The sequence below is a fragment of the Tachypleus tridentatus genome, chromosome 6, assembly GCF_004210375.1.
Source record: "Tachypleus tridentatus isolate NWPU-2018 chromosome 6, ASM421037v1, whole genome shotgun sequence".
Lineage (NCBI taxonomy): Eukaryota > Metazoa > Arthropoda > Merostomata > Xiphosura > Limulidae > Tachypleus > Tachypleus tridentatus.
The window spans coordinates 155,882,263-155,892,233 of record NC_134830.1 but is presented as its reverse complement, the minus strand read 5'-3'; the positions used below and the strand labels follow the sequence as shown (position 1 = coordinate 155,892,233).

General features: G+C 31.0%; 1 protein-coding gene across 1 annotated transcript; it reads right to left on the bottom strand.

Annotated features, from left to right (window-relative positions):
- Nucleotides 1–7,507: 7,507 nt before the first annotated feature.
- On the bottom strand, nt 7,508–9,698 carry LOC143254197 (uncharacterized). The gene is made up of 3 exons (XM_076508995.1): nt 9,626–9,698; nt 8,540–8,940; nt 7,508–7,622 (listed from the first exon to the last, which is right to left on the bottom strand). Exons 1-2 carry the CDS (start codon nt 9,641–9,643, stop codon nt 8,557–8,559), a joined length of 402 nt encoding a protein of 133 aa, XP_076365110.1. The 5' UTR covers nt 9,644–9,698; the 3' UTR covers nt 7,508–7,622; nt 8,540–8,556.
- Nucleotides 9,699–9,971: the final 273 nt, after the last annotated feature.

Here is a 9,971-nt window from a genome sequence, read left to right as displayed (position 1 = left end):
ATTTTCATGCTGCATTTTTTCCCATAACTTATTATTATAGCAGTATATTAAGTTTCATTACTTAAGTATTACTGAACAACAGAGACCTGCAATGGTTTTATTGTATTAAAATGTTTCTATGTAATACAGTAATTCCTGTTTGCTGAATCCAGAAATTATAACCATTTTTCTCCATCAAGTGCAGATTTCTAGAAAAGTGTCATATGTACTTTCACCAAAGTGACACATTTCGATTGAATTCAAGTCACATTTCGCTATTCATAAAATGTTGACAACCAGAGTTTGTAGATATATCTAGACTCAATTACAAAACGAGAGTCTCATGGATTATTATAGTACCCATTACCCATGAGAAACACACCGCAAGTATATAAACGGTTAACAGGCCCCTGATGTGTCATTTCTGAAGAGTTTGTTTGTTTGTTTTTCAATTTCGTGCAAAGCTACTCGAGAGCTATCTGCGCTAATCGTTCCTAACTTAGCAGTGTAAGAATAGAGAGAAGGCTGCTAGTCATCACCACCCACCGCCAACTCTTGGGCTACTCTTTTACCAACGAATAGTGAGATTGACAGTCACATTATAACGCCACCACGCCTAAAATGCAAAGCATGTTTGGTGCGACAGGGATTCGAACCCGCGACCTTTAGGTTACGAGTCGAGCACCTTAACCCACCTGGCCATGCTGGGTCCTTTCTGGATAGTATCTGATTGTGCTGCACTTTGATACTTTTTTCTTTTCAGTTTTATTTGTTCGTCGTTATGTCAGCGACAGGTCGTGTAAATGACCCAAATATATTATATAACATTTGTGGTAAATTTGTTGTAAGGAAACAATGACAAAACATTACAAGTTTTCTCAAAAACATGCAAGGTTGCAATACACGGAATAAAAAGGAAATTTCTTATTTAAACTTCATTTTGTTATGAGACCTGATGCAGCTGCATTTACTTCAACAGACACTATTGATACAGTAATATCTGATTCTGAATTTGATGTCATTAGAAATGATAATAAAGTGTGTTTTCAACCTGAAACATCTGGTGAACCATATCGTTTCACACAAGATGAAATTATTGATTTGGTGATAGATTTGAACCTTTTAAAAGATTCTCCAGTGACTACCGGTTATAGGTTTTAGGTTAAGAGCTTACTTCCTCTAGGAACATCACATTACTGGTACAGATATAATGAAAAAGATTTTATACTTTTTTGGATGGTGGTTCTCTGGTTTATTGCACTAATATTGCACAATTAATACCAACACTGGGAGCTGCATAAATGAGCAGAGTGAATGGTGATTGTTCACTGATTCCTCCAAAAGAAGTCTGAAAGATGTTCTACACAATAGTAACATATATGTATCTGTTCCTATTGCTCATTTTGTTCATACGAAAATCTCGAACTTCTTCTTAATAAGGTCAATTACAAAGAACATCATTGGCTTCTTTATGGATATTTAAAAGTGTTTTTGTATGTTGTAAAGTTGACAATCGAAATATGCAGAATTTCATATATTTTGAAATAGTCAAACAACAAAGCATGAAACGTAGCCCAACCTAACCAGCTCTCATGCTTCATCTGTGAATGCGGCAGCAACGTACGTATTAAAGAGTGGATAAAAAAACAATGACCACACAATTTAAGCCTAACATTAGGTTGATAAATAAAAGATAGACCACAACACGTAGTTTTAGGAATAAAAGTCGAGTATTTCACATAAAGATATCAAGATGAATGATGATTCATATTCGTTTCTCATCAATTTTCTTCTCTTTTCTTCAGTTTCTTTACATTGCTCTTGAAAATACATAATAATAAAAAGTGTTCATCGTGATAAACGAAATAATAATTGGACCTGAGTAAGAGTTTGTTTTCATCCTGTTTTTAAACAATTTCCATGTCATAGAAAAAATAAAAATTAATTTCGAAGTCGGCGTATCTGAATCATGGAAAATCTTTACTTAAAAACGGGTGGGGTGGATTGAGAAAAAATTTTATGTAGGGGAGCAAACAACGTTTCGACCTTCTTCGGTCATCGTCAGGTTCACAAAGAATATTGGTATAAAGGTGTTCTTTGTATTGGTTTATTTTGGGTTTGAGATGTTGCATAAGTAAGAATTCTTTGGTTTTGCGTTTGTTTATGTTTGTTTATTATTTAGTATTTAGGTGTTTTTTACGGTTATGGTGTGTTTATTTGATTTTCAGTGTTCGAAAACGTGATAAGGTGACTTTTTTGTGTTTTTTGAATGTGGTTTTCATTTTTCTAGTTGTTTTTCCAATATAGAAGTCGTGGAGTTGTCATGTTGGTTCCATGCTAGAGTATGGAACGTGAAATATAATTACAAAATTCAGTTTCATTGATGTTTTTGTTGTTGGCGATGGGTGGTCAAGACTAACTGCCTTCCCTCTAATCTTTCACTGCTAAACCATGGACGGTTAGCGCAGATAGCCCTTGAATAGCTTTGCGCGAAATTCAACACAAACAAACAAACTTCTTCATTTGGATTTCCTTTTATTATGAAATATTACATTGGTAAAGAATATTATGTGTAAAATTTAGTATCATTCAATGTGTTTACTAACCATTACTATATATGTGAACAACTTCATAATGAATACATGGTATATGTATATAAATATGCATTATTAACAGAAGATTGTTAATTGTGATGAATGCAAGATGTAAGGATGGAAAGAAAGAGCTTTCACGATGAGATCTTTATCAGAAATATAATTTTTTTTTTTTTTTAACAGGTAGGAGTGAGGCATCGATAGATATTTTAGAAGCCTCGTATTATGTTGGTTAATAATAAGATGTGTGATACAGGATACAGTGAAGTGTGAGTACACACGTGCATAGAACAATGATGATTAGAGGACAACAATGATTTTATAAAACATGTTGTGAATATTTCCGTTGCTCCTTTAGCGTTTAGTCTGTAATTACTCGACTCTTTACAAGGTTAGTAAAGGGTTATGGAAACAATGGATCCTCCATTAATGAGTGGAACAAAGAAGAAACTGACAGTTTGACACAACTACAGTATGAGATAAAGTTACAAAGATTGTTTACTTACAACTTTAAAACTTCCTCAAATGTAAACAGCTGGCTTATTGATCATATATCGATAATAAGAATGTGAGTACTGATACAAGATCAATCTCAGGGTCAAATATTTGACCAGTACTAATATTTTTTCTAGAACATTTCTTTTTGAATTATCAACACTCGATATAAATCCTACGAAAACTATTTATTCCAGAACGGATTATCGAAAGTTTTGTTTTAACTATAAATTACACTTTGTTTCTTACATTATTCAGTTTATTGTTTTCTGCTTTCTATTACGAAAAAAATCACACTAAAATTAAAGCAAGGTTTTTTTATTTAAAATTTAGTTTGCAGTAATTTCAAGTATATATTTTTCTTGCACAATATAACCTACGGGTTGTTAATTGAATGGAGGTAAGATTTCAGAACCTCATTTCTATCGCCGAGAATCCGGATCCTAATAAGCTATAAAAATAAAAACACATAAAAAGCTTCATATAAGTTGAGTTAAAAGTACAAAGTTGTCGATGTTGTTATAAATATGTTATTTGATTAACTTTACGATTTTTATCGAATTGGGGATGTTTATTCGTGATGACGAGAAATCCACTTCAAGTAAAATTGTATCTCAGGAGATTTGGTATGAGTATTAAAACTGTTATTAAGATAAAAGTAGAGAACAACGTTTCAACTTTCTTAGGACATCTTGAGGTTAACAAAGAGTTCGAAACTTTCTCTTTGTTAGATTGCGGAAGTTTTTGATTGAAAACAACTACAAATTATGTGATTACTGTTGTAATTGGTTTAAATATGCACAAAATATGTATAATTTTCTGAACAACTATTCCACTTATGAATCTCCTCCTATTTTCTTACACGTGATTGAAAAGTAGAATTGAAATGTTGTATTCTTACTCTTTAATAAAACTGAAGACTACTTATTCTGCACAAATACAGCAATCCTCTCTCTTTTCTCAACGAGATATCGATGACTTTAGTGACTTTAATCGCTAATATCTGGTTTAGGTTTTCTGCGATAATTAAACTTCAGATACCCCATTGTGTAGCTTTGCATTAAGAAAACAATGTGAGCGATGGCCCTTATGTTTCTCATTTCATACCTAATATGTTTTATAATGCGTATAAATTTTATGCTCTTAGATAATGTGCTCTTATTATACATTATTCAGAAAAAAATTATACTGTGTAAGAAAATGTTTACTTTTTCTTGCTTCTGGGCAGAAACTGTTCTTTCCCAATTGCTTATGCCTAAAGTAAATGGAAGAGGTCTAAATTTCTCTTTAAACTTTGCTCTTGTTACTTGGGTAACGAAATTTTTAAATTTACCAATTTTCTAGAACATTTCAGGTATATTCAGCGCTGAGTAGCTGATAGAAAATTTTCTCGAATTTACAAGAATTTTCAAGAACATTCTAGAATGTTGTAGAACTAACAAGCATTTTCTCGAAAGTTGTAGAATTTACAAGAATCTTGAAGAGCCTTTTAGAATTTTCAAGAGCTTTCCATAGTAATATATACACAGGAGTTCACCACTCACACATCAATTTAGTTCTAGCTACCTAAGTGAAAATAAATTTGTAAATTCTCCATTTACAAAACTTTATGTATTTTTTCCACCATTGAAATATTCCTCACAAATCAGTACGTACAAATGTTTCATATTAAAATGTAATATGAACACTTAAGACATTAGGGTTTTGTGGTAAACAATGGGTAAATTATGGCATATTTTTGTTACTTGTTTTTCACTTTTCTACTAGTGCATTCAGTTTGTTTCCCAGAAACAAAAATATTAAAATACTCAAATGGATTCATAAACTAGTTGTAATTCTCTTGGATTTTGTTCGATCTTGATAAAAGTGATTTTAACGATTTTGATTACCAAATTTGTTAATAAAAATTACTTATCTTTGAGATGATTGAATGTTCTTTTTCTCATGTTTTAACGTCAATTGTAAAGTCAGTTGCAAATGAAGTACTTTTTCATTTGTTCCCAAAACATATACTCTTCAAGATGCATATCATATTTAAAAGAATCGTGTATAAATGAGTTTGAAACATTGCCTAAAGGCCCTTCCGAGGATAATAGGATCCAATTTGTGTTTGAATCCATGAGAAAAACAATTTCAAATACATTTAAAACATTCTTTATTAATGTAACTTGAGACACGAAGTTTTCATCATCTCATTTGCATTTAAGGGCATCGAAGAGCTGAGTAGAAGACTTAGTGTGATAACTGATATTTAACTAAAAAACATGTCTTGAGTTTCGATTTCGTTTAAAACAACATGTTGATACTTTGTAAAACCCTTACTTTTAATTTCGTGAAGTGTGAAGGCTCAGTCAAATTTAAGAGGCTTAGTTAGGCCTAACACGGAATGTTATACGATACTGTCACATTGTTCATTTCAAAGCATTAATGCCACAATTTATTAGACTTCCCTGTTGATTTAGTAACAATATCTGCATATTCTGATAAACTTAGTGCAATGTCCAGAAATACGAAATCTGTCATACTTAAAACTTGACGTCAAAAGATAAATCACACTTAGAAATCTTACACTTTGTTGTAAAAGTTGAGTTTGAAATTTTTGTGACATATCTTCTTATGATGATACAAAAACAACTTCCTATCAAAAGGAAAACATACGAAGTATAGCATATTAGGCCTTTTCTCAGAGGAACCACCCATCCCACGCCTAATCCCTAGTTATATTTTATATAATGTTCCAGAATGCTAAACGTTTCGATACCAGTGGAACACATATCCCATGTATACCCTTCTGGGTTGGAATCGAACCCCCGATTTTAGCGTGGTTATTTCGTAGACGTACCTCTGTACCAGCAGGGAACAACGTGTAGTGAGAACTATCGACTTCGTGCTACAAGTTTTCTGTTGTGGCATGTTTTAATTTTTGTGTCTCTTCTCAGTAAATATGAAGAACAGTTCACTCTTCGTATGATTTTCATACAACCTAGTTAATAAGGTTAATAGTTACGAATTTTCTTTGAATAACCCAAATTATTATAATCGTCTCGTCTTAGAAACATGAACCTTCTTATAGTCTTGTCTCAGGATCCAGGTGTGTCTAATTTTATTTTTCCGTACATACGAAGAATCACGAAAAACTTAGGAACTTGAACGATAACATAAAACATATAATAAAGTGATTTTGTTTCCCCGGGATGGGACATAATATATGTTTACCCAATAGATAAATTCCTTATATTCACACATCGTTGTTTACCAACTTATTATTGTTCAACAGTAAACTGAAACTATAACTAGTTTAGCTGTATGAATAGTTACCACAACTTAAATGTGTTTTGTTTTCCATATTTTTTCTATAACTCCTCTGTATTATAAACATGGTCATTATAAAACTTATTTATTTTGTTTCAGAAAGTTTATTCTAAAGAAGTATTTAATCCACATATTTTTAAATGAATTACATTATGAGAAGATTGAAAAAAACAAAATCTTTCGTTTCTTAGTATTTCACGAAAAAATATTATTGTGTATATTTTCTCATCACCCGTGTATGTTTCCCAGTGTTTGTACTTGTATTAGATTGATTTAACACAAATATGGATGGGAAGAAAACTATAAAATATGATGAACTATGTAGAATGGACGGCAACTGCCTGTTGTGGAAACACAAGTGTAGAGGACGACGTTTCAAATGTCTTCCGTCTTTCGTCTTCAAGTCGACATGAAGACATTTATTTTACTACACCGTCAAATGTTTCATCCTGAGATTTATTAATTGTAGTGACGAAGGTGAAATTTGGTTGCCACTGTAAAGTCAATATCGATGTAATATTTCTTGAAGAATGTTTATAAAAGTTTTTGATAAATATTAAGAATAAGTTATTCTAAAATATAAAAACATTTATTTATAAATGATAGTGCCATCTATTGGTATAAAAATATTTAATATGAGTTTCACACTGGAACTCAAAAGTGGATATCATTTTCTCCCACATATCTGTTAGTTCCCATAAAGGATGTCAAAAATATTACATTTCTGGTAAACACTGTTCATCATAAACTTAACATTATGGTTACATGTATAAACTTTATTCATTTTATAAGTTGAAACTAACAACGCTGTGGAATCAATAAACGAGTCTAAATATTATAAAACTACACGTGAGGTTTTTCTTTAATAAACCTGTTGATTAATTTCGTTATTCAAATAATCTTGTCAAAATAGACTAATAATAAACTAGCCTAACTAAGCATTTGATTCTGTATCGAAACGTGTTCCTTGTAAAGAAGAAACACACAAACAAACAGATTAACAAAAATTTTCTTTTAACTGTAAATTACACTTTATTTCTTACTTCATTTACTTTATTGTTCTTTATTTTCTGTTACGTAAAAATCAAACTAAATTTGAATGCAAAATTTATTTATATCAAAATCAATTTACAGTAATTTCAATATATTTGTCTTTCATTTTATAACCTACGGGTTGTTGATTGAGCAAAGGAAAGATTTCACAACATCATTTCTATCGGCGATAATCCAGATTCTAAGAAGCTGTAAAAAGAAAAACATATATCCTGTTTAATATAAGTTGAATTAAAAGGACAAAACTGTCGATGTTGTTGTAAGTTATTTTATTATAACATATAAATATATATATATATATACCAGTGGGATCTTGTGTAACAAATAATATATCACAGACGCTATTTATGAATCTTTTCCTATTTCCTATTACAGCAAATTGTAAAGTACATGTTAAAATGTTCCATTCTTACCCTTTAATAAAACTGAAGATTACTTATGATGTACAACAATAACAGTTCTTTCTCTTCTCCCAACGACTTATCAATAACTTTAGTGACTTAAATCGCAAATATCTGATGTAGGTTCTATGCGATAAACAAAGTTCACATACACCACTGTGTAGTTTGTATTATGTAAACAACGTGAGTTGAAGCTCTAATATTTCTCATTTCATACCAATACGTTTTTCTAATGTGTATAAAATTTAAGCTCTCAGACATTACACATTAATTAGAAAAATTATTACATATATTAACACTGAGAAATTGAAAACTCTTTAAATATTCAACAATTTTAAAAACAGTAAAGTTAACAATGCAGCTTCTTACAAAAGTTAACAAAGCAGTGACGATGTGGTGTGTTTGTTATTAAAAGACCAGACTAAACATTCTTATATCATGTGAGATAATGTTCACATTGATAAAAAAAACATAAAATAAGTCACGAATATTTTGCCCATGAGAGAACAAGTATGTTTAATACGATAAAGATTTCAATAAGAAATCCTCATATACACGAGCCGAGAGGTATGGCCTGGTGGTTAAATTGATTAACATTATTATTAGAAAAGTGAAACTTTGAAACACTTTCGCATTTACATGTTGATATTATTACTTATTTATACTAACATGAACATAGAAATTAAGTGAGTTGTTACTAATTACCCTCCGCCAATACGATTTTATGTGTCCAATTGTAAACTGTTATTCATTCTTAGCTCACGATACAATAATTCTATCATTCCTCCGGAACTGTCTTGTCTTGCTTTTCGTGTTCCTCTTCTTAACCCATCTATTAAGTTGGGGTCACTGTCAAAAACCAAGCCTACGTCTGGGTCTCTTCTAAACATATTCTTCTTGTATTTTACATTTTCGTTACATATTCCGAAATCTGGTTTCTTGTCAAAACCACTTTTATTTCTACATCTGTTAAGAGCTCTGCTATTTTCGCCTATATATTTGTAACCACTATTACCATTGTGGATGTTTCGGGTTATTTTGTTACTTCCGTTTTCAGCGTTATTTCCTACAGTGTGGACCGTAATCACCAAAAGTAGAATGAAATTCTGTAAAAAAATAAATATTTTTTTATGAAACTATGACCATTAAAAAAACAAACTACTTGCTTCTTCTGTGAGGAAATTCTGTAGACCCATAGTTATTTCACAGAAACATACAGTTACACAAACTAGTACGATGTAAATTAGCTTATCCTATAACTTTTCTCCATAAAGTTTTAATATTTTATTGTGAAATGTTCAAACATAGAACAGACTAAGTATAAAATAAATGGCATTATTCATGTTTAGTCCAAATCGTTTAGCCTAATTTGTATTAATAACTGTAATGGAAATGATTTATTAATTTAGTGAATGTAGTCAACATAAATATTATTTTACTGGTGTTGTGAAATTTTCCGCTTGAGAAGCTGTTGAGAAATTCAACATAATTTTCTTGTTTATTGTTTTATATGATGAGATTGTTTGTCACGGTATTGTTTTACTGGGAATTCTGTTATAATGAAATAGAATATCTTCTAAGAATTATATTATCAATTTATATTTAACTAACAATGTAATGAGATCAGGTCTCTAATGAACAGAAATTAATTTTGGTCTATTTATCTCAAATTATTTTGCCACTTCTCATACTTGAATGATACCATGCACAAAATACAACTATTTGTCTCCGGTGAGCTGTAACAGACTTTAACCGATAAGTAACTTACAGAATAAGCTGTAAAACACTTACCACTAGCCTCATCTTCATTCCAGTGCAATAAACAAAAAGATCTTGATATCGGCTCTAAGTAAGTTCGTTATGTTAATAGTGTTCTTCAAATTTACGAACTTTTATAGCGTATTGTGAAAACGCAATCATAGTGAAGGCCACAACTCTGAGTTACGAAACTGTTATAACCCAGATTACTATTTCCTGATTTCAAATTATACAAAGGTCATACTTCATAATTGGCTTCTTCTCCAGATGTGTTGACAAGCGAATTTAAATCACATCAACGCGACAAACTTTATAGAAATGTTTTCAGTTTTCTTTCTGACACTGATGTACTTTCAAAGTATGGTATCTGGAAACTGAG